Raw genomic sequence first — 25,208 nt, 5'->3', positions numbered from 1 at the left:
ATAGTTTCTGAGTCCCAATTTAATCACCACCCTTCCTTCCAACATCTTCTCTCCAAAGCTCACTGAGAATGCCGGAAACAGAAAAAAGTTGGTGAGAGGAGAGAGGGAGAGAACATGGTGAAAGAGTAGCACTATGGAGCAGCTGGAGTTGGGGGCCCTGATGAAGAGGTGGACAGTGGGGCACTGCACAAAGGGTCACCATTTCCTCATCTCTGGGTTCTCTCTGCCTCTCCAGTCCCTCACTCCAGGTCCCAGCCACATCCTCCCTCAGGCATCCCTTCTCTCTCTTGTGCCGAAGTCTCTTCTCCGGCAAATCTTGCATTCAGCCACTACCCAAGGCTGAGTGTGTGCCCTCAACCCAGAGATAGCTAGTGGAGCTGAAGAGCTCAGCAGCCTCACTATGCTGCCCGCTCCCAGATGCCCCAAAGCCACATTCCCTGGCATACACCCAGTCTGGGCTCCCCTGTCCACACAAGCAAGCTCTGGGCCATTGAGAAAACTTCTTCCCCATTCCCAATCTCTTGGGAAAGCTCTCTGAAATTTTTCCTATTCTTCTTTTCCTAGAAAAGTCCTATTATACTCTAAGTTCCAGAAGGATAAGGAATATATCTTATTTTTCTTTATTTCTCACAAAGCACCTAGCATACTGCCTGGCCCATTTGTTGAATGAAGGAAAGAGTGAATGAATGAATGAGTAAATGAAAACATCCTCAAGGAAAGTGCCTATACTATAGAATGAGAATTAAGATTGCAAATCTTAACTCTAATACACAAAGCTATCTTTTCTTTCCCATGAGTAACACAAGCAGGGTCAGTGCAGTGGTTTGTGTGGTCTATGCATTACACAGAGGTACCTGACTGAGGGCCAAGGGCTGAACTCTGACCTGAGCTCTGAGCCCTGGCCTCAGGCTACATCCACCTGGAACAAAGGTACTCTTTTATAATTTACACACAGGCTCCACACGTGTAGTCAGGAGCCCTGCTAACTTTGAGATTATGTCCTCCTTATGCTCAAAATGTTGTAGGATTTAGTGCCCATAGCCCCCACCCCCCCACCAGCACCCCCAACCCCCAACCCCCCACCCTCCCCACCCCCACCCCCCACCCCCCACCCCTTACTTGTGACTTTCTCTGGGTTTGTTCTATTTATAGAAATGTCATTGTAATTTCCATGACAATGGATGCTGGCTGGGAAGCTAATTTTCCTATCTTTTCTTGGCCCCCCATCTAGGGCTTTAGGAACAAAGCCTTCCTGGATTGACAAATTCATCAGTGCCCTTCTGCAGGCAGCAGATGCTAACGTGATCGCTGTGGACTGGGTTTATGGCTCTACAGGTGTCTACTTCTCAGCCGTGGAAAATGTGGTTAAGCTGGGACTCGAGATCTCCCGTTTCCTCCGTAAACTCCTGGTAGGTGTAGAAGAGCTTAGGGTGAGTTCTGGCTGCTTACGGGGGAGCAAGGGGTCAGAAAGAAGGAAGTGACATGTGAGAAGGAGCTTTAGGTGGAAGCAGAGCCACCCAGTAGTCTGTGGGTCTTCGGTTCAAATCTCAACCTAGCCGCTTACAGTGCTGACCTTGGGCAGGTTTTTGAACCTCTCTGAGCCTCCCGCTTGCTCCTCTGTAAAACATGCCACTGCATGTTACATCAGAGGTGCCAATGGCTGACTCTTCTAGGTCCTCAAGAGGAAATGGCCATGGTCATGCCTCACATACTTTGGACACCAAAGGGAAAGTGAGTGGGTTGTCAAGGTGGGGAGCCCAGGGAGAGGGCAAGTGGTTAACAGGGTGAGATTCTGCACTTTTTCCCAAAGCACGTGTGGCTGGTGTGTCATGCCCAAGACCTTCTGCTTCTGATGCCTCAGGGCAAAGTGTTATCCTTGTAAGGCCAGGGGCTGCTGTGACACAAATGTAACTCACTGTAAATACCCGTTCTAGGTGCTGGGTGTGTCAGAGTCCTCAATCCACATCATTGGTGTCAGCCTGGGGGCCCATGTGGGGGGCATGGTAGGACATTTCTACAAAGGCCAGCTGGGACAGATCACAGGTAACATTCTTCCCTGCCCATCCTCTCAGGTTGAGAGAGAGAGAGAGAGAGAGAGATCATGACCTGGAAGAGCCTTTGCTAAGGCAGGCAGAGGGAAGTGTTGGGCCTTTGTTCTTATGATCAAGTCATTGATCACCACTGAAATTTACTTATTGTGGCCCTTTTGGATAAAATGGTATTGTGTTGTTATTGCATGATCTCTAATGTCACTGTTAGAGGCCATGTATTTTTTTCTGAGCCTCAGTTTCTACAACTGTAAAATGGGTTGTAACAGCTCATATATCCTTGGCCCACTATGGAAATCACCTGTAGACAGTTTTGCTAAATACTTGCAAAGTGCTGAGAACTTTATGCTTCAGGAGCTACCCTCAATCAATAAGGGACCAGAGCTGTGTGGTAAATACCCTGGCTTCCTGACACTTCATTGAGACAATTCTGAGTCATGTTCTACAGAGTCCTTCAGAGGGACCTCAGTGGGAGGAGACCCAAAGAGATAATCTATTCATTAAAATTTTCTTTCGTTCTCTGACTCGTTTTTCCACTCCCTCACTATGCTTTCTGTGATTTTCTCCCAAATAAGCTACTTGCACTTTAAATCCTTGTCTCACAGTCTGCTTTTTGGGAGGAGGAGGAAAAGGGATCCAAGCTAAGGCCTGGGGAGAGTAATATTTACTTTGCTCTGTTGTTGTAAGGACTAGAAAGTGTGGAAGGGCCCAGCACAAGGCCTGGCACATAGTAACTACTCAAAAAATTATAGCCGTTGTTATTACTACCTGAGGATTAATAATACTGACATTAATCCTTGCCAAATGGTTGGTGTTAGCAAGCACATTTCAGAGCCAGAGAAACTGGGTCATTGAGAGGTTAGAGACAACAGAGTAGAGCTTCCTGGGAAAGGTGGTCCTGAGCTAGTTCTCTCGCCCTTGGGTCCTTGTTGGGGGACTCTGATCCGAACCGGAAGGGTTGCCCATGTAGGTGTGCAGTGGGTCCATGGGGCTTCCTGTGGCTGACATGTCTGTCCTTGCAGGCCTGGACCCTGCTGGACCGGAGTACACAAGAGCCAGCCTGGAGGAGCGCCTGGACCCCGGGGACGCCCTCTTTGTGGAAGCCATCCACACAGACACGGACAGTGAGCTGGGGTGGGGGAATGAGCACAGGGCAGAGGCCAGGAGGCTGGTATTTATCTGTGTGGTCCTGGGAGGAGACCCTTCCCCTCTAAGCTTCTGTTGCAGTGAGGAGTTTACTAGCATGATCTTGAAAGTCTTTTCCAGCTCTGTCATTCTCTGAAGACGGAGATGAATGATTTTATTTTTAGCCAGCAGCAGAAAGGAGGATTCTCATTTGTGGACCAAAACTGTTTGGTCATGAGTCTCACTCTGATTCAACACTAAGCTTTGTCTGAGGTAGTACTCAGAGGGCACTTCTGCCTGGGAAAGTCTTTCTGCTTTTTCAGGGTGAACATGCCTGGCCCCAGGAAATTGGGGCATTCCACTCCTGGGGCAGGTACTCAGACCTATCAGGACTTCCCTCCTCCCCAGAGGATAAGGCCAGCCCTCAGTCTAGTGAAGAATGAGAATTGCCCCCTCCAGTAATGAGTGGCACAGTCAAGAACCCCCAGCTCTGAATCCATCGTGACCAAATTAAGCTCTTCTGACCAGCGGCCACTCCTCCTCATTTCTACTCGACGTCAAACACCCACAGAGTCTGGTGCCAGGCCCCATGCTCAGTGTGTTGGATACAAGAAGAAATTACATTTGTCTCTGACCAGAAGAGTTTGCAGTTCAACTGAGAGATGGCCATGTGTCATTCCATTTGGCTAGAAGCCTTCTTTTGGCATTCAAGACTCACGGATTCAGGATTCTGGAAGAAACTCATGCAATCATATTATTCAACCCTCTTTGCCACCTCCATTTCACAGATAGGAAACCAAAGCCCATAGCCCTCTGCTTAGCTATTAAGTTAATTAAACATGTCAATTAACAAGGTTAACGCCTTATATTCCTAAATTTGCTAAATAGGTGATTCATGGGTCCCTGATTACCTGTGCTAGGCCTCTCAGTCCCCTTCAAAGTTGGAGCCACTTCCTAATGTGATTAAAAAAAAAGGCATTCCATTTGTTCAGTCGGTCTTTATGATCTATGTAGCAGGCACTGAGGATACTACAATGCACAAGGCACCAAATAAGATCCCTGCCCACCTGGAACTTACAAGCTAGTCGGCAAGCATTCGTTCACTAATTTGTTCAATAAATAAGTATTTGGCACTAACGTGTGCCAGGTACTGTGCTGGTGTTGGGGATACAGCAGGAAAAAAGACGGGTAAAGGCCCTGCCGTGGTGGAGCTTACATACAAGCGAGGAGTCAAGATAATTCCACCCTGTGATTATGATAATGAGGATATGGGAGAAGTGTGACTCAGCAGCAGGTTCAGGGTCTACTTCAAATAGGATTATTGAGGGAAATCTGGCCAAGGAGGTGATATTTGAGGTGAGACTTTTTGGATGAGAATGAGCCAGTACTGGAAAGAACGGGGAGAAGAACACTCTAGGGGGAGAGGACAGCCAAAATGAAAGCCTTGTGGGTGGGGACAGGCAGAAGAGCCACGTGGTTAGAGCGCAGTGAGTGATGTGCTGAGAAAAGGGAGCAGGACCAGGCTGGACATGGCGAGGAGTTTAAATTTTATTCTATGATCAGTGAGGAGAGGGCGGCGATTTGGATTTCCTTAAAAGAATACTCTGGCTGCTGGGCAGAGAATGGACTGCCAGTGGGCAGTAAGGGAAGGCTCACTGGAGGGTGTTTGCAGTGCTGGCCTGGGTGAGGGGCACAATAGTGGCATGGGCGAAGGTGGTGGCAGTAGAGATGGAGAGAAGTAGAAAGACTCAAAATATATTTTGGAGGTAGAGCTGACCCGACAGATGATGGGAGAGGATGAATTCTAGGTCATCACTTAACCCCTGGATAGATGACGTTAAGCAAGTAATACACGCTCAGTTGCTTACAACTGTGATTGATAATATGAACAAGAAAATCAGGGTCTTTGGCAGCTGAATCTGACCAAGTCTGAGGGATCAAATACAGTCACAATGATGAGATGCAGGCTACAGCCTCTCAAACTCATCTCTTTGTAGCCAGATTATATTTCTGCTCAGTCATGAAAGCACAAAAATATGTGGGAGACTGGAAATGTGGTCCCACACACACATATCTGAACTATCACTTGAAGCAAAATAGAAACTATTCAACAAGGAAATTTACCGAACTTATTATAACATTTACTGATTCATAAAAACTTATATTAAGGGATATTTTTCTTGATTTTATTAGGCAAATATGAGTATCTTCTTATAAATGTATTCTTAGCTTCCTTTCAGCATGGCAAAACCTGTTTAGAAAACCATCTGAGGGCTAGTTCGGTAGTCTCCCAGCACTTAGGAATGAAGTGGGCACCCATTCAGCACAGAGAGGGGGTGGGCCCCCAAGGTCAGACCTCAGGCTCTGCTGCCGGTGGACCCTGCTATGGGACCTGGAAAATAGGCCCCTGCAGTAAGAGGGTAACGGGGTTCTGCCTCCTTGCAGATTTGGGTATTCGGATTCCTGTTGGACATGTGGACTACTACGTCAACGGAGGCCAAGACCAACCCGGCTGTCCCACCTCCATTTCTGCAGGTCAGAAAGCCAGAGAGAGTTGATGTATGGCTGCCCCAGAGACTGGAATTTACCAACAGGCTTCGTGTTGAGTCAGCCAGTATGGGCCGTAGGGGGTCTTCCTTACAGTATCCTTTGCTGTGTCCCATCAAGCTTACTCAGCACTTATTAAATGGATGTCTTTGGAGCCCAGGTATTCTAGGGGAGGGGTGCCTGAAATTAAAAGCCTGCTCCATATTTAGGCTCCCTCCCCACTTCTTAGGCCCTGCTGTGATCCAACGTCACTCAAGCCAATAACGTCTCTTCTTCCTGGGCCCCACTTTGTGGCAGAGTCCACAGTAGCTACATCCTCTGCAGAACCTCGCTGTGGCAGAAACAGACTGATGTGCCCAAAGCTAGCTAGCTGAAGGATCAATTCAGTGCATGACCATTTCCCCAAACTAACTAAATTTAAGTTCTCTAAAATTGCTTTCAAGATAATCTTCTTGAATACATTCAGTGAATATGCATTTCTTCTCTTCTAAATGTATTCTTCTGGAATGTTCTTTTTGGAAATATTAATTGAATATATTCTTAGCATAATTTTAAATTTATCAAAAGCTAAGCTTTGGGGCTTCCCTGGTGGCACAGTGGTTGAGAGTCCGCCTGCCGATGCAGGGAACGTGGGTTCCTGCCCCGGTCTGGGAAGATCCCACATGCCGTGGAGCGGCTGGGTCCGTGAACCATGGCCACTGAGCCTGCGCGTCCGGAGCCTGTGCTCCGCTATGGGAGAGGCCACAGCAGTGAGAGGCCCGCGTACCGCAAAAAAAAAAAAAAAAAAAAAAAAGCAGCTAAGCGTTAAGGATTGTGTAGTCTTCTTATATTCTTATGAATATAGCCAACCTATCAACATTTCATATGGGAATTTCATTTTGATTTTTGATTACTATGTTTTTAACCTTTTCCTGCTTTACCAAAATTTTAACATTTTAAGGATTCTTTTGACCACTGTGTTGAGTAACCACTAATCCAAACTTACCAACTTTACTGATTTTCCAAAAACATGTTTCTTTTAACAATTCATAAAATTTTTCAGCAATTCCGATCAGATGGGATGGTTTGATTTTAATGGCTTTTGAAAATTTCTTTGGCATTTTAATTGGCCACTTTTTTTTCTTCATAACACAATCTGAGAAGGGAAGACACAATCTGTGTCTCCCAGCTCCCTGTTATAGCTAGAAGGAGGTCGGCCATAGACAGTGTTCCAACTCTGGGGGAAAGGAAAGTCAGCAAGCAGCTCAGACTTGGTTCTGGTCCCAGAGAGGGGGTCCCAAGGTGAAAGAAGAGTCTGAAGACCCTAAACCCTGGAGTTATGGCTCATTATAGACCTCTTAGCCCCAGCAAATTCATTCAGTGTGAATTATTACAAATTTTAAAATAGCCAACAAAAGGGGGAAAGTGGGGGTGGGTGGTGGTGGTGGTGGTGTGATGAACTGGGAGACTGGGATTGACATATATAGACTAATATGTATAAAATAGATAACTAATAAGAACGTGCTGTATAAAAATAAAATAAAATAAAATAGTCAACAACAACAATAACCAGAAAACCAAGTGTCTGCTATATTGGGACATTTGGCAAATTCAGTGTATCAGTCACTTGGTGAGGTGAACCTCAACACCCTGGCTTTCTTTTTTTTTTTTTTAGGTGGGTTCCAATTTTTATTATTGTTGTTAATAATAATACAATGAATGTGCTTACACACCAACCCTTCCCCTTTCTTTTTTTTTTAACATCTTTATTGGAGTATAATTGCTTTAAAATGTTGTGTTAGTTTCTGCTATATAACAAAGTGAATCACCTATATGTACACATATATCCCCATATCCCCTCCTTCTTCTTGCGTCTAACTCCCACACTCCCTATCCCACCCCTCTAGGTGGTCACAAAGCACCGAGCTGATCTCCCTGTGCGATGTAGCTGCTTCCCACTAGCTATCTATTTTACATTTGGTAGTGTATATATGTCCATGCCACTCTCTCACTTCGTCCAGGCTTACCCTTTCCCCTCCCTGTGTCCTTGAGTCCATTCTCTACGTCTGCGTCTTTATTCCTGTCCTGCCCTAGGTTCATTAGAACCTTTTTTTTTTTTTTTTTTTAGAGTCCATATATATATGTTAGCATACGATATTTGTTTTTCTCTTTCTGACTTACTTCACTCTGTATGACAGACTCCAGGTCCATCCACCTCACTACAAATAACTCAATTTTTGTTTCTTTTAATGGCTGAGTAATATTCCATTGTATATATGTGCCACATCTTCTTTATCCATTCATCTGTCGATGGACAAGTAGGTTGCTTCCATGTCCTGGCTATTGTAAATAGAGCTGCAATGAACATTGTGGTACACGACTCTTTTTGAATTATGGTTTTCTCAGGGTATATGCCCAGTAGTGGATTCCTGGGTCATATGGTAGTTATACTTTTAGTTTTTTAAGGAACCTCCATACTGTTCTCCACAGTGGCTGTATCAATTTACATTCCCAACAGAAGTGCAAGAGGGTTCTCTTTTCTCCACACCCTCTCCAGCATTTATTGTTTGTAGATTTTTTGATGATGGCCAGTCTGACCAGTGTGAGGTGATACCTCATTGTAGTTTTGATTGCATTTCTCTAATGATTAATGATGTTGCGCATCCTTTCATGTGTTTGTTGGCAATCTGTATATCTACTTTGGAGAAATATCTACTTAGGTCTTCTACCCATTTTAGGATTGGGTTGTTTGTTTTTTTGATATTGAGCTGCATGAGCTGCTTGTATATTTGGGAGATTAATCCTTTGTCAGTCGCTTTGTTTGCAAATATTTTCTCCCATTCTGAGGGTTGTCTTTTCGTCTTGTTTATGGTTTCCTTTGCTGTGCAAAAGCTTTTGTTTCATTAGGTCCCATTTGTTTATATTTCCATTTCTCTAGGAGATGGGTCAAAAAGGATCTTGCTGTGATTTTTGTCATAGAGTGTTCTGCCTATGTTTTCCCCAAAGTGTTTTATAGTGTCTGCCCTTATATTTAGGTCTTTAATCCATTTTGAGTTTATTTTTGTGTATGGTGTTCGGGAGTGTTCTAATTTCATTCTTTTACATGTAGGTGTCCAGTTTTCCCAACATCACTTATTGAAGAGGCTGTCTTTTCTCCATTGTATACTCCTGCCTCCTTTATCAAAAAAAGGTGACCATATGTGTGTGAGTTTATCTCTGGGCTTTCTATCCTGTACCATTGATCCATATTTCTGTTTTTGTACCACTACCATACTGTCTTGATTACTGTAGCTTTGTAGTATAGTCTGAAGTCAGGGAGCCTGATTCCTCCAGCTCTGTTTTTCTTTCTCAAGATTGCTTTGGCTATTTGGGGTCTTTTGTGTTTCCATACAAATTGTGATTTTTTTTGTTCTAGTTCTGTGTAAAATGCCATTGATAGTTTGATAGGGATTGCTTTGAATCTGTAGATTGCTTTGGGAAGTATAGTCATTTACACAATGGTGATTCTTCCAATCCAAGAACATGGTATGTCTCCCATCTGTTTGTATCATCTTTAATTTCTTTCATCAGTGTCTTATAGTTTTCTGCATACAGGTCTTTTGTCTCCTTAGTTAGGTTTATTCCTAGGTATTTTATTCTTTTTGTTGCAATGGTAAATGGGAGTGTTTTCTTGATTTCACTTTCAGAGTTTTCATCATTAGTGTATAGGAATGCCAGAGATTTCTGTGCATTAATTTTGTATCCTGCAACTTTACCAAATTCATTGATTAGCTCTAGTAGTTTTCTGGTAGCATCTTTAGGGCTCTCTATGTGTAGTATCATGTCATCTACAAATAGTGACAGTTTTATTTCTTCTTTTCCAATACGGATTCCTTTTATTTCTTTTTCTTCTCTTATTGCTGTGGCTAAAACTTCCAAAATTATGTTGAATAAGAGTGGTAAGAGTGGGCAAACTTGTCTTGTTCCTGATCTTAGAGGAAATGGTTTCAGTTTTTCACCATTGAGAATGATGTTGGCTGTGGGTTTGTCATATATGGCCTTTATTATGTTGAAGTAAGTTCCCTCTGTGCCTACTTTCTGGAGAGTTTTTATCATAAATGGGTGTTGAATTTTGTGGAAAGCTTTTTCTGCATCTATTGAGATTATTATAGGTTTTTATCCTTCAATTTGTTAATATCGTGTATCACATTGGTTGATTTGCATATACTGAAGAATCCTTGCATTCCTGGGATAAATCCCACTTGATCATGGTGTATGATCCTTTTAATGTGCTGTTAGATTCTGTTTGCAAGTATTTCATTGAGGATTTTTGCATCTATGTTCATCAGTCATATTGGTCTGTAGTTTTCTTTTTTTGTGACATCTTTGTCTGGTTTAGGTATAAGGGTGATGGTGGCCTTGTAGAATGAGTTTGGGAGTGTTCCTCCCTCTGCTATATTTTGGGAGAGTTTGAGAAGGATAGGTCTTAGTTCTTCTCTAAATGTTTGATAGAATTCACCTGTGAAGTTATCCGGTCCTGGGCTTTTGTTTGTTGGAAGATTTTTTATCACAGTTTCAATTTCAGTGCTTGTGATTGGTCTGTTTATACTTTCTATTTCTTCCTCGTTCAGTCTCGGAAGGTTGTGCTTTTCTAAGAATTTGTCCATTTCTTCCAGGTTGTCCATTTTATTGGCATAGCGTTGCGTGTAGTAATCCCTCATGATTCTTTGTATTTCTGCAGTGTCAGTTGTTACCTCTCCTATTTCATTTCTAATTCTGTTGATTTGAGTCTTGACCCTGTTTTTCTTGATGAATCTGGTTAATGGTTTATCAATTTTGTTTATCTTCTCAAAGAACCAGCTTTTAGTTTTATTGATCTTTGCCATTGTTTCCTTCATTTCTTTTTCATTTATTTCTGATCTGATCTTTATGATTTTTTTCCTTCTGCTAACTTTGGGGTTTTTTTGCTCTTCTTTCTCTAATTGCTTTAGGTGTAAGGTTAGGATGTTAATTTGAGATTTTTCTTGTTTCCTGAGGTAGGATTGTATTGCTATAAACTTCCCTCTTAGAACTGCTTTTGCTGCATCCCATAGGTTTTGGATCATCGTGCTTTCATTGTCATTCGTTTCTAGGTATTTTTTGATTTCCTCTTTGATTTATTCTGTGATCTCTTGGTTAGTCAGTAGCATATTGTTTAGCCTACATGTGTTTGTCTTTTTTACATTTTTTTCCCTGTAATTGATATCTGGTCTCATAACATTGTGATTGGAAAAGATACTTGATACAATTTCAATTTTCTTAAATTTACCAAGGTTTGATTTGTGACCCAAGATGTGATCTATCATGGAGAATGTTCCATGAGCACATGTGAAGAAAGTGTATTCTGTTGTATTTGGATGGAATATCCTATGAATATCAATTAAGTCCATCTTGTTTAATGTGTCATTTAAAGCTTGTGTTTCCTTATTTATTTTTATTTTGGATGATCTGTCCATTGGTGAAAGTGGGGTGTTAAAGTCCCCTACTACAATTGTGTTACTGTCTGTTTCCCCTTTTATGGCTGTTAGCATTTGCATTATGTATTGAGGTGCTCCTATGTTGGGTGCATAAATATTTACAATTGTTATATCTTCTTCTTGGATTGATCCCTTGATCATTATGTAGTGTCTTTCTTTGTCTTTTGTAATAGGCTTTATTTTAAAGTCTATTTTGTCTGATATGAGAATGGCTACTCCAGCTTTCTTTTGATTTCCATTTGCATGGAATATCTTTTTCCAACCCCTCACTTTCAGTCTGTATGTGTCTGTAGGTCTGAAGTGGGTCTCTTGTAGACAGCATATATACAGGTCTTGTTTTTGTATCCATTCAGCCAGTCTGTGTCTTTTGGTTGGAGCAATTAATCCATTTACATTTAAGGTAATTATCGATACATATGTTCCCATTACCATTTTCTTAATTGCTTTGGGTTTGTTATTGTAGGTCTTTTCCTTCTCTTGTGTTTCCTACCTAGAGAAGTTCCTTTAGCATTTGTTGTAGAGCTGGTTTGGTGGTGCTGAATTCTCTTAACTTTTGTTTGTTTGTAAAGATTTTAATTCTCCATCAAATCTGAATGAGATCCTTGCTGGGTAGAGTAATCTTGGTTGTAGGTTTTTCCCTTTCATCACTTTAAATATGTCCTGCCACTCCCTTCTGACTTGCAGAATTTCTACTGACAGATTAGCTGTTAACCTTATGGGGATTCCCTTGTATGTTATTTGTTGCTTTTCCTTTGCTGCTTTTAATATTTTTTCTTTGTATTTAATTTTTGATAATTTGATTCATATGTGTCTTGGCGTGTTTCTCCTTGGATTTATCCTGTATGGGACTCTCTGCACTTCCTGGACTTAACTATTTCCTTTCCCATATTAGGGAAGTTTTCAACTATAATCTCTTCATATATTTTCTCAGACCTTTTTTTTTTTGTCTTCTTCTGGGACCCCTATAATTCGAATGTTGGCACATTTAATGTTGTCCCAGAGGTCTCTGAGACTGTCCTCAATTCTTTTCATTCTTTTTTCTTTATTCTGCTCTACAGTAGTTATTTCCACTATTTTATCTTCCAGGTCCCTTATCCGTTCTTCTGCCTCAGTTATTCTGCTATTGATTCCTTCTAGGGAATTTTAAATTTCATTTATTGTGTTGTTCATTATTGTTTGTTTGCTCTTTAGTTCTTCTTGTTCCTTGTTAAATGTTTCTTGTATTTTCTGCATTCTATTTCCAAGATATTGGATCATCTTTACTATCATTACTCTGAATTCTTTTTCAGGTAGACTGCCTGTTTCCTCTTCATTTGTTTGGTCTGGAGGGTTTTTACCTTGCTCCTTCATCTGCTGCATATACCTGTTTTCTCATTTTGTTTAACTTACTGTGTTTGGGGTCTCCTTTTTGCAGGCTGCAGGTACATAGTTCCTGTTGTTTTTGGTGTCTATGGTCAGTGGGTGAGGTTGGTCCAGTGGCTTGTGTAGGCTTCCTGGTGGAGGGGACTGGTGCCTGTGTTCTGGTGAGTGGGGCTGGATCTTGTCTTTCTGGTGGGCAAGGCTGTGTACGGTGGTGTGTTTTGGGGTGTCTGTGAACTTAGTATGATTTTAGGCAGCCTCTCTGCTAATGGGTTGGGTTTTGTTCCTGTCTTGCTAGTTGTTTGGCATGGGGCGTCCAGCACTGGAGCTTGCTGGATGCCCTATGCCATGCCCAGCTCTGTTGGGTGGAACTGGGTCTTAGCATTGAGATGGAGATTTCTTGGAGAGTTCTCGCCGATTGATATTATGTGGGGTCAGGAGGTCTCTGGTGGTCCAGTGTCCTGAACTCAGCTCTCCCGCCTCAGAGGCTCAGGCCTGACACCAGGCCAGAGCACCAAGACCCTGTCAGCCACACACCTCAGAAGAAAAGGGAGAAAAAAAGAAAGAAAGAAATAATAATAAAATAAAAAAATATATTTTTAAAAAGTAATAATAAAATAATAATAAAAACAAGAGAGCAACAAAACCAATAAACAAATCCACCAATGATAACAAGTGCTAAAATCTATACTAAGATAAATATAAAAATCAGAAACAAATCAGTCACAGACAGCAAACCCCAAGTCTACAGTTGCTCCCAAAGTCCACCGCCTCAATTTTTTGTTGATTCGTTGTCTATTCAGGTATTCCACAGATGTAGGGAACCTCAAGTTGATTGTGGGGATTTAATCTTCTGCTACTGAGGCTGCACAGAGAAATTTCCCTTTCTGTTTGCACAGCTCCTGGGGTTCAGCTTTGGTTTTGGCCCTGCATGTGGGTCGCCCTCAGGCATCTGTTCCCTGCCCAGACAGGAGGGGATGAAGCAGCGGCTGATTAGGGGGCTCTGGCTGTCTCATGCTGTGGGGAGGGAGGGGTACAGTAGTTATAATTGGAATGCAGGGTGAGCCTGTAGCAGCAGAGGCCAGTGTGACATTGCAACAGCCTGAGGTGCACCATGTGTTCTCCCAGGGAATTTGTCCCTGGATCACGGGACCCTGGCAGTGGCGGGCTGCACAGGCTCCCGGGAGGGGAGGTGTGGATAGTGACGTGTGCTTGCACACAGGCTTTTTGGTGGCTGCAGCAGCAGCCTTAGCGTCTCATGCCCGTCTCTGGGGTCTGTGCTGATAGCCGAGGCTCGCGCCCGTCTCTGGAGCTCGTTTAGGTGGTGGTCTGAATTCCCTCTCCTCGTGCACCCCGAAACAATGGTCTCTTGCCTCTTAGGCAGTTCCAGACTTCTTCCCGGACTCCCTCCCGGCTAGCTGTGGTGCACTAGCCCCTTCAGGCTGTGTTCACGCAGCCAACCCCAGTCCTCTCCCTGGGATCTGACCTAAGCCTGAGCCTCAGCTCCCAGCCCTGACCCGTCCTGGCGGGTGAGCAGACAAGCCTCTCGGGCTGGTGAGTGCTGGTCAGCACCGATCCTCTGTGCAGGAATCTCTCCACTCTTCCCTCTGCACCCCTGTGGCTGTGCTCTCCTCTGTGGCTCCAAAGCTTCCCCTCCCACCACCCTCTGTCTCCTCCAGTGAAGGGGCTTCCTAGTGTGTGGAAACCTTTCCTCCTTCACAGATCCATTCCCAAGGGGCAGATCCTATCTTCTTTTGTCTCTGTTTTTTCTTTTTTCTTTTGCCCTACCCAGGTACGTGGGGAGTTTCTTGCCTTTTGGGAAGTCTGAGGTCTTCTGCCAGCGTTCAGTAGGTGTTCTACAGGAGTTGTTCCACATGTAGATGTATTTTTGATGTATTTGTGGGGAGGAAGTTGATCTCCGTGTCTTACTCTGCCATCTTGAAGGTCTAACGCATTGGCTTTCATTGATGGACTGTGAACTGCGGGGGACTCCCTTGATTGTCTTGTTGCTGGGTTGTGTATAATGAGGTTGTAAAAAATTGGTTGTGTGGATGATGCTGAAGAAGGTAAAAATGTGCAGACAGATATCCGTTTTGAGAGGGAGGGTTGGGATCGCCAGCTCTCTGTATGTTCCCATTTTCTTAAAGAGAGTTTTTATGATCGTGGAAGAATGGGTGTGTATGTAAACAATTTTCTTGGTAAATTAACTAAGTTACCCAGGAAAGTTAAAAAGAAAAGTGAGATTGTAGTAACCATGTTCATTAATATTTTTAAAATGTGGCTCCAGGGACATCCCACGTATTTATAGCCTGTTGGAGTATAAAATTCAATAAAATTACAGTAAGTAGCATGGAGGGAGTTTCCATTTGTCTTGAACTGAAACCTTCGTTGTGTTCTTTTTGCCCTGTTCAGGCTACAGTTATCTGATCTGTGATCACATGAGGGCTGTGCACATCTACATCAGTGCCCTGGAGAGTTCCTGTCCATTGATGGCCTTTCCTTGTACCAGCTACAAGGTCTTCCTTGCTGGACACTGTCTGGATTGTTTCAACCCTTTTCTGCTTTCCTGTCCAAGGATCGGTAAACGCTACCCCTTTGGCTTCCTTTGACAGTTTGGGGAAAGTTCAAATCTTGTCACCTCTTTAAGTCCTGATCTCCTATGGTCAAGAGGTCTACCCGAGCAGGGTAAAGAAAACTTAAGCAATGAGTCGTTCAGCCTGTCCTCACCTGGAAGGTGGTGTTTAGCTCTCTGCGTCCCACCCCTCACCCTCTATACCACTGCCTGATGCCATACTGGCTCTGCACACAACCCCCCCACACACACACAGGCACTGGCAGGTAAGTCCAGCCTCAGGATGCTCTCCAGAAGCACTGGTATAGTCCAGATTGTCTGTACCCACTCTCAGACCCGATGCTCACCATAGGTCTTCCTCGCTAGGCCAGCCATTCTCCAATTCCTGATAGGCTGTAAATCCCCAAGGCTGGCACACTGTGCCCACCTTAGAGGTGTGAGACCTCATGCCGGCTGGAGGGGTTCCTAACTGCCGAGTGGCCTGGGCACACTCGTGGATGATCCAGGCCAGTCTGGAGAGAAGGGCTCAGGAAGGCTGAGGCTCCAGCCTCAACTCACCCTGTGCAGATCATGGCTGTGAAAATCCTGGGGTCATCCAGTGTGGAGGGCTCCAGGAAAACGCCTGGGTAGTGTAAATGGGTCTTCCCCCTCCCTCACTCTCCCACTTCCCACTCCTGGCTGCCACTCAGAACCGCAGCAGCCTGCCATTGCTTATAGAAATGAAATTAATATCAGCTTGACAAAATGTTAAAGCAGGGGTGTTTCCCATAATAAAGCGAATCAATATTACTTCCTACTCATCGGGCATATGTCACTGTTTCCCACAGATGTGATGGACCAGACGGTTTAACAACCACTTCACACTGCCCCGCCTCATCTCTCGCTAGCCTTTCCCTTTTTTCCAAACACCACAGGGATGCTAACTACTTATACCGCCAAGAGTATTTCATGTTTCCTCACCCTGTGTCCCTTTGCCCAGACTGTACTTTCTGCCTGGAATGCCCTTCTCTGACTTGCCAACCACTATTCTTCAGCTCAAGCACCTCCCTGTGCTCCAGTGCACAGGATACAAACGCCACTAAAACAACTGTCATATAGATTGTTTTGCAAGTTGAAGACATCATTTCAAATTTCTTATAAATACTCCCTGGGAATGGGCCAGACAATCTGCAGAATGTATTTGTTGTCTACCTGTATGTTTATTCCCATCTGGATGGGGTCACTTGTATCCCAGGACTCACCGCAGGGCACGGTGCATCATGAGTATACAGTGGAGTTGTCTGTGGAATAAATGGGTGCATGAATTAATCGATACATGGCTGGGTGCCGTGGAGCCCTGGAATGGCCTCCTCAGGGCTCTGCTGTCTTTGCTTCTCTATCTCTAGGACTGGTGGAACAAGGTGGTGTTAAGATAGAGCCACTTCCCAAGGAAGTGAAGGTCTACCTCCTGACCACTTCCACGGCTCCGTATTGCGGTGAGTGCGGGCAAATGAGCTGCTCAGCTCTGCCAGTGTGCTGTCCAGCTGAGTCCAGGGCTCTGTCTTGGGCTGTGTCCAGCCCAGCATGGTAGCTGAAGTGGGAGGTGAAGACCTGGGGCAAAAATGTCATGGGAAGGGAGAGGTGGGGGACAGCAGCTACTGGTCTTAGATAGAACCAAAACTTTTCAGAGCTAGCCCAAACCACTGCTCTGTGGATGAAAACTTGGCGGCATCTTACCTTACTGTCAGTACACTGGTCTTCATTCCTCCCCACCCCACCATGGAAACCTGCCTTCCAGTGTAGTTTCTCTCTGGAGTGGTATTTGGGAGTACCTTTTGGATTTCTCCTTCCTGCATGCATTTCCCCCTCCTTATTGCCCATCCTATGTGTCTCCCACTCTGGCAGCCCTCCTAGGTCGGGGTCCACGAGGAATACTGAACCTTCATATACATATTCCAGCTGTTTACTATGGCTCCTAACCACTGCATTTCATTGAAGCTAAGATGCCAGCGATTGTGAGAGATGTTTAATGTGAGAGAAATGGGCTTCTTAGTATCTATGACATACATTACAGGCTGAACCATCCTCCTTCCCTATGCTATTTGCATCTTAACTAGGTTGACTATACTTCCTGATTTTGTTATCCTGTTATCCTGGTTCATTGTGTGTTCAGAATAGAAGTATGCTGGTTTGGAGGGGACATTATATGATCACCTAATTCTAAATGATTTTCTGATCAGCTGGTGTCTGGTTGGTTGGTGGAGGGGTCTTTGTGGCTATACCTTCCTGGTACTAGAGGGCCTGGTGAAGTGTGAGACAGAGCTCGAAGCTCAGGCTCTGTGGTCACCCAGACCTGGATCTGAATCTCGGCTTCTCCATTTACCAGCTGTGTCATCAGGAACAAGTTTTTTTTTAACCTTTCTGAACCTCTATAGACTTATGTGGAAAATGGGAAAAATAACAGTACCTATTTCAAAGAATCAATTGTGAGGATAAAATAAAATACATAGTACACAATCACCAGCACAGTGACTGGAACTCAGTAAGTAATAACTCCCTTCCCTCTGTCAACGGGAGAATTTGGGAGATGAGGTGGGGGTGTTTCTAACTTCATGCCAGAGAGAATACGTGGCTACTTCTTAGGAATAAAGTGGGTTACAAGAGTCACCTGTGGGCTTTCCACATGTATCAGCTCATCTGAGAACCCAGCCCCGAGCGGTGATGTGCCCAAGGCTGCGTGGGTGGGTGAAGAGGTCAGCATTCAACTCCAGGTCTTCTGACTCCAAAACCTTTACCTTTTCCAGGTCATCATCTGCCTCCATACTTGTGTCTCTGTCCCCTCTTCCAAGAACCTGCTCTTTTCAGCTGTATTTCTCAGTTAGGTCAGCCTGAGGGAGGACTTTGTCCGGGTCGGAGGTGGGGCTGCAGGAACCAGACATCCCGTTTCTACTTCCAGCTCCAGGGCAGCTTCGCGACAGCTCCTCTCTGTCCGCATAGCCAGGGAGCCTGAGGAACACCTGGAAGTTAAAGGCATTTTTAGGTCCCTGCTAAGGGTGATTCACCAGGCCATACATTTTCTGACTGTTTCATTTTTGTTGTGAGACTCCCTCCCCATTCCCCCAGAAGTATGGCTGTGTCTGTTCAAAAACCTCAGCGGACCTGCCTCTTCTGAGCCTTCCATTCTGAGCATCAGAGCTGGACCCATCCTCTCCTGGGGGTGGGAGGTACGGGGCACCCACCGGGTAGCCCACCTGGCAACTCCCGCTCTCACCCACTCCCAAGCCATCATGGCACTGAGCTCCCATCACCCAGCACTCTTGGCCTGCAGTCACCGTTGGCCTCTGCCAGGCAGGCACCAGAATGGACAGAGAATCTTCTCCAAAAAATCATTTTTCTCACAATATTACTTTTCTCTTGTAGAGCAATGTTTCACCCGAAATGTTTTCTCCCCATCACCTCATTTAATCCTCATCATGTTCTGTGAGATGATGTTGGGGGTTATTGATTATAGATGAAGGAACTGAGGCACAGAGAGGTTCAGTGACTTAGGCAAGGCGATACAACTAGTAAGCAGCAGGCCTGGCCTTGGACCCATTTCCCCTGGCAAACCATCCAGGGCTCATGGGCTGTTTCCCATGTCATGTCCCCAAGCAGGTCGGATTTCACTACCAGCTCCTACCCACCAAATGTTAGCAGACCTGGCCCTCCTAGGGCTTTCAGGGTAATCAGAGAAGAGAGAAGCAGAACCTCAGGAAACTTTCTTAATCAGTGATACATGCTGATAAAGGAAGAAGCGATATAATATATCAAACTCAGCCCAGAGAATTAAATTCCTAAAGCTATGTAAGTTAGCCGTTTTTCCACATTGCAAATATCCACTCCAGTTCAGCCCTTGCCCATCAACATAACAATCTGCATCCGTAATAAACAACTGAGAAAGAGAGACAGAAGGGACGTGGCATCTGACGTTTCGCTCTGTGGAGCGGGGAGCACGTAGCGCTCCCTTGTCTTCTTGTGGGTTCTTGGCAGTGAGTCCTGTTACTAACCCCATGAGCCCCGATGGACCACATCACTCCTCCAACTTAGAGCTGACTCTCCTTAAATTCACTTAGTCCCTCCTCCCAATGTTCACCCATAAAACATGACAAACGAAAAAGTACAGGTAGGGCAGAGCTCTAGCTATGTCCCAACCACCAAAGGAGTCTGTGAAAATGTTCGGAGACCGAAGTCACTGCATGGTGCCACCAGATGGGCTTACCCCTTAGTGAGGAAAGGATGGGGTGCTGGGGAAGCTGTAACCCTTCTTAACCTCTCTTGCCAAAGGGGCAGCAGGTCTGGGGACATCACCGTGAACCAGGCTGCTCAGCCAGTCTGTGTCGAAAATACCGGCTTTGAGAGCCTCGGTGTCTGTGCTGCCCAAGCAGGTGGAGATGCCACACAGGCACCCAGCCACCACAGGGAGGGCAGTAGTCATCTCCTGCACACATGGTGGGTTCCCTGACACAGGGGGTATGCTAAGGGGGGGAGGGGCGTTGCTCTATTTTATGAGTTAATTGTTTAGTATAAGATAGACCCTTTTTGGTTCTTTCAAAATCACACCATCAGGATAATGTCACTCGTTGGTAACAAAGAGTGCCACAGTGCCAAAGAGTGGCACATTCTAGGATTACAAGTAATAATAAAAACTCTCATGTATTGAATGATTCCTAGGCACAGGCACTGTCTAAGGACTTTATATGCATTAACGCATTTAATTCTCATTCAGACCTGTGGGGTATGTAATTTATTATCCCAATTTACACTAGAGGAAGCTGAGAACCTGCGACAACAGGTAATCTGCTCCAGGTCACACAGCTGCTAAGAGCGAGAGCGAGATTTCCCAGCTGCCCTGCTGCTCTCTGGGACATTTTGTGCATTGCACCCACTGACCTCTGGCCCAGTTATCTGCTCTGCTTTGGTTTCCTAGTGCATCACAGCCTTGTGGAGTTTTACTTGCTGAAGCTGAGAAACCAGGACACCTGCATCACGGTCACCTTCCTTAGCAGCAGTGTCACCTCCTCGGTCACGATCACCATGTACGTAAGTGTCCCACATGGCTGGCTTCTCTCCTTCCATTTACATACATGCACATATATGCCAGGACAGGCACTGTGTGATCACTGATGGGTGGGTGGAGCCAGCTGAGCTGGGGAGGGGGGTGAGGGTGGCACCTGCCACAGATGGACCCACAGATACAGGCTGGGCAACTGTTCCAGGTTCAGGATCAGTACTGGGTACAAGTATAGTGTATTCAGACAATAGCAGACAAGCAGGCAGACAGCAGTAATGGAACGTTCCAACAGGTGGGGAGAGTTTGGGGATTGGGTCCCTGATAGGAAACAGCATCAGGAATCCAGGCAGGGGTCATTAGGGATGTCAGCAAGTAGGAAGGCCTCAGCCATTGGCCCAGGGAGGGCTGGCCAGAGCCTGGGAAGCACCTACTCCTGGGCGGAGGGATGGGAGGAGAGGGGGGCAGTACTAGATGGGTTTCTAGAATAGACTCTCAGGCAGAGGGTCAGTTAGCAAATGAGTGCAAGGTGAGGACCAGCAGGGTTGATGCTGAGTGGTGCCAATCCCTAGAACTGGGGCTGATTTCCTTTCTTTGTTGGGTCACACTTGGGCCTCGCAGCTGGTGAGACCAGGCTTGAGGTAAGCAGGCAGAGAGCCTCAACTGCAGGGAGCCGCAAGCCTGGCAGGGGACAGGAACTCAGCAGCAGTGGTGCATGTTTCTTTAAAAAGTCATTGGGGGCTTCCCTGGTGGCGCAGTGGTTGAGAGTCCGCCTGCTGATGCAGGGGGCACGGGTTCGTGCCCCGGTCCGGGAAGATCCCACATGCCGCGGAGCGGCTGGGCCCGTGAGCCATGGCCGCTGAGCCTGCGTGTCCGGAGCCTGTGCTCCGCTATGGGAGAGGCCACAGCAGTGAGAGGCCCACGTACTGCAAAAAAAAAAAAAAAAGTCATTGGTTAGTTACTCACAAGCCAGCAGGAGACAGACTAATCAGATAAATCACTGTCTCAGTCAGGGCTCAGCCTGGAAACCAGAGCCCAAGCCAGGCAGTCCCATAGAAGGAAATTAACACAAAGAGCTAATTACAAAAGTGTGGGGAGAACTGAAAACCCGAAAGGAGGATGGGGAGGCAATGCAGAGATCAGCAAAAGGAGTCACTCCACCCCAGAGCTCGAGGGACAAAGCCAGGTGGTGTTGGTAGAACAAGGAATGGGATGGGCGGTGCAGGGTGGGAATGATTGGCAGGAGTGGGAAGCAGGGAGGAAATGCAGCTCCTCCAAATCACTGCCTGAAGCAGCGTCCCGCCTGTGCAGGGGAGCCTGAGAAGTGTGGTTTGCAGGGGGATAGATGGAGCACAAACAGGGACGTGACCAGTGCCCATACACAGAAATGCACAATTGTCAGCAGTGGCAGGGGCTACGAGAACAAATAAGATAGAGCCTGACCAAGTGTGAAGAAACAATGTTTGAGTTGAGATCTGAAGGATTTGGAGGATCCTTCCCCCCAGACCAGGGGTTAGTGAGATATGACATGGGGAGCAGACAGCAGTGGGACCAGGCATGGGGAGAGGAGGCTGGAGGGGCAAGTCAGGGTCAGACCATGCCACGCCTGGAAGGACAGGGTAGGGATTTGGGGTTTTATCCTGAGAGCAGTTTGGAGAGCTGCTGGGAATTTTAAACAAGAGAGTGATGGGATCAGATTTGGGTTTGGAAACATTTCTCAGGCTGCAGTGATGGATATTAACTGCTGTCAGGGAAAGACAAGTTTCTGCTGGGAGGAGCTCCCGTCTGGGCTCCCAGACACTCTTCCACCAGGCAGTGCTCCAACTCACCCAGGCCGCACAGCACAGGACAGCAGGCAGTCAGGACACCCACACAGATCTTGGGGTGCCCACGTGAGCCTTGCAGATTATAGCTGAGTAATTTTCATTAGATCAGTTCAAGGTCACGTTACTTCTGCAAGGGTGTTTTTATCACCTTTCCAGCCCACTGGTAGATGAGCCGACACTGGCAGGAATCATGACAATGACACACAACTCTGGCTGCTTGTTAGAACCACCTGGAGAGCTTTAAAGAATACTGACAGCAAGCCCCACTCCAGACCAGTAGCAGTAGAATCTCCAGGTATGGCTTCAACCACTACACTGTTAGAAGCTCCCTGAGTGATCGGAATGGACATCCACAGATTCCTTCTTTTTTCTCCCCAAAGAGATTTGCATTATTGTTTTGAAGAAGGCTATCAGAACATGATTATCTTCAATTCCTTGGTTCTTGTTTCCTCTTGCAGAACAGAAATTTAAAAGAAGGGAGGGGGTTTATGTGTGGTCTTTCCCCTACTTTCTATAACTTTGTGAAACCCCAAGATTTCCTTCCAATTAGAAAATTTACCTGGGCCAAGTCCCCAGGCCACTCACTCACAGTGTCCTTTGTAGCCCTTCTAGTTTGCAAGCTCTCCATCCAAGCAGACTCTTAAAGTGAATAATCTTCTTATTTTTTCCTCTGAAATACTTCAAAACACTTTTGAAATCTAAAAAAAAAAAAAAAAAAAAAAAAAAAAAGAAAGAGAGAGAGAGAGAAGGGAAGAAAACGGGACAGCTTTTAAACAAAGTTTTACCAAATCTTCCTCAAAAGGACAAAACAAACTATATGACTAATCCTGGGTTAGAAAGTACACAAAGAAGACATTTCATCAGTATGAAGAGGCCAGAAAGGAAAGGGAAACCATGCTCACTTTAGACAACACCCAGTGCCACCGCGGAGGGGAAAGCAGCGCCTTCCGGGCTCTCCCTCTTTCTCACAGTCCCTCTTTCTGAGCCCAGAGGGGACTGGAACAGGCCAGAGCAGGGCACAGGGGGGCGGGGCATGGGGGGGTGGCTGGGGCTTAGACCTAGGGCTGTGTGACTCCAAAGCCACAGCTGGGAGGAGACCACACCTGGACTCCACCGCAGCTCTGTCTGGCTTCGAGGCCCGTTGTTTGTTTGTTCATTTGTTTCCATCTACACTTTCATACTCAGTCTAAAATAGAGTAGTCCTCACACAAACTTCTTGGAACTGAACATCCTGGAAGAGGCCTCCACTTCCAGGTAGATGGACCTGAGACTGAAGATATTCACTAATCAGAATTCAGATCTTCCCTAACCTGAATTCAGTTCTTCACTAACTAGGACCCTTTCCCAGATGTGAAAATCCAAGGGCTACTATTTCGCTGCAGGGTGCACTTATTCACTTTCAAAAAGCAACACCTATTTTCTGCATCACATTCAAAGCTGTGAGGGTGTGGGCCGAGGGGCTGGTGAGGGTGATTCAGAGGACCGTGGAGCCCACCTTCCAGGAACTAACTCACCGGGCTACCCGCGGAGCCCCTAGGAGCCAAGGGGAGGCAAAGGCCAAACGTGTGCGGCAGTAAGTTACTTTGCCTTTCCCTTACAGACCTAGACAGCAACGCCACGGGAAAGGAATCATAGCTCACCCCAGCCCTCAGTGCCAGATAAACCAGGTGAAACTCAAGTTTCAGCCTTCCAACCGAGTTTGGAAAAAAGACCGGACTATCGTTATCGGGATGTTCTGCACTGCTCCTTTGCCTGTCCATGACAAGTAAGCCCCATATCCACCCCGCCCCAGACACACCCACAAGGATCAATCCTGACCTTAGATGTGACACTTGTTGAGGTGCAATCTCATCACGGGTATGAGCTTCCTTGATGCGGAGGTGACAGAAGACCCAGGGTTTTCCTGAACCTCCTGCAGGGCCATCTTGGGTTGGGATGCTAAGAAGACAAAGAGGTTGGACTTTAATTCCCCATCCCCACTTTAATATAAGAAACTCCATTTTATCTGAAATATATATATTAAATATGTATAGATAATTATAACATACAATATATATAAAATATATATTTATATATATACATATATGTTTTATTACCTGCTATACTTAGTTTCTCCGTAAGATTTTATTGGAACAAACATTGCTCATTGCATACTTCCTCTTCTTTAGCCTCCACTGGTCACAGTCATGGGTGTGGATCCCGAATCCCTGTCCCCTTTACCCCACCTCTAGTAGGCATTTAGAGTATTAGTCTTTCCACACCTGGCCCTCGGAGGACAGGAGTGGGCTCCTGGTAATCCAAGAGTAATCATCCCATAGACGACTGTAGAATTCTTTCACCTGACATCACGGAAACACAGGCGCACGCAACTCTGAGCCCTCTCTCCCGACCAATCAGGAACCTGCCCTGAGGACACACCTTCTTGTTGCTCTTCTCTTGCAGTAGAAGGACCGTCTGCTTACCTGAGCCAGTGAACTTACAAGCAAGTGAGACTGTTTCTCATGACCTGAAAATAACCTGTATATAGTTATACAAGGGCAGGATACATCTCCCTGGATTGGGGGTGGTGGTTCAACTTATTCTAAGCCATTACTACTAAGAAAGAACACAAAAGTCTTGGTTATTTTCCGCATAATTAGCTACCTTAGAGAGGAGAGAGAGCTCATTTTACAGAGCTTTATCTCCATTGTGAATTTAAAGAAGCTTACAGAGACACCATTTCAACTTTCCTATTCATACTTAACTGCAATTGCCCCATATCCTTGGACATCTGTACCTAGGATTCAACAGAAACATATACAGGAAAAAGGCTCTTTTTTTTTTTCAAATAAAACTCCATGGAATGTCTGAATCGTTTGTTTTATTGGTATGGAATTCTGTTATGTACAGAAAAGGTGATTTACAGTCTGTGGGATTGGAGAAAACAGTAGATGCTGAATTCTCTATATTAAAATAGCAATTGTGGGACTTTCCTGGTGGACCAGGGGTTAAGAATCTGCCTTCCAATGCAGGGGATGTGGGTTCGATCCCTCATTAGGGAACTAAGATCCCACATGCCGCAGGGCAACTAAGCCCCGAGCACCGCAACTAAGAGCCAAGGCAGCCAAACAAATAAATAAATGGTTTTTAAAAAATAGCAATTGGAAAGAAGTGCTTGGTATAAGAGAGGGGGTGGAGGGTGGGGAGGAAGATGGTACCACTCACCATCCCTTACCATTGCCTTCTCTGGGT

At 45.5% G+C, this 25,208-nt stretch overlaps 1 protein-coding gene across 6 annotated transcripts in view; it reads left to right on the top strand.

The window, feature by feature from the left end:
• The window catches only part of PLA1A (phospholipase A1 member A), a 33,913-nt gene extending 9,085 nt beyond the window's left edge, over window positions 1–24,828 (top strand). For 2 of the 6 annotated variants that reach the window (XM_067738787.1, XM_067738791.1), the window contains 9 exons: window positions 1,232–1,409; window positions 1,935–2,043; window positions 3,071–3,172; window positions 5,619–5,708; window positions 14,966–15,133; window positions 16,511–16,600; window positions 20,071–20,179; window positions 23,578–23,742; window positions 24,420–24,828. In XM_067738787.1, the coding sequence (XP_067594888.1) occupies window positions 1,232–1,409; window positions 1,935–2,043; window positions 3,071–3,172; window positions 5,619–5,708; window positions 14,966–15,133; window positions 16,511–16,600; window positions 20,071–20,179; window positions 23,578–23,742; window positions 24,420–24,504 (1,096 nt within the window). In that variant the 3' untranslated portion in view covers window positions 24,505–24,828. Of the gene's footprint in view, window positions 1–1,231; window positions 1,410–1,934; window positions 2,044–3,070; window positions 3,173–5,618; window positions 5,709–14,965; window positions 15,134–16,510; window positions 16,601–20,070; window positions 20,184–23,577; window positions 23,743–24,145 lie in introns of those variants that run through there. The other 4 variants (XM_067738789.1, XM_067738788.1, XM_067738792.1 and 1 more) reach the window with 4 other exon arrangements.
• The last annotated feature ends 380 nt before the right edge of the window (window positions 24,829–25,208 follow it).

This window comes from Pseudorca crassidens, chromosome 5 (assembly GCF_039906515.1).
Source record: "Pseudorca crassidens isolate mPseCra1 chromosome 5, mPseCra1.hap1, whole genome shotgun sequence".
Classification (NCBI taxonomy): Eukaryota; Metazoa; Chordata; class Mammalia; order Artiodactyla; family Delphinidae; genus Pseudorca; species Pseudorca crassidens.
Note: the sequence above shows the minus strand (reverse complement) of the source record. Positions and strands in the feature narration are given on the sequence as shown.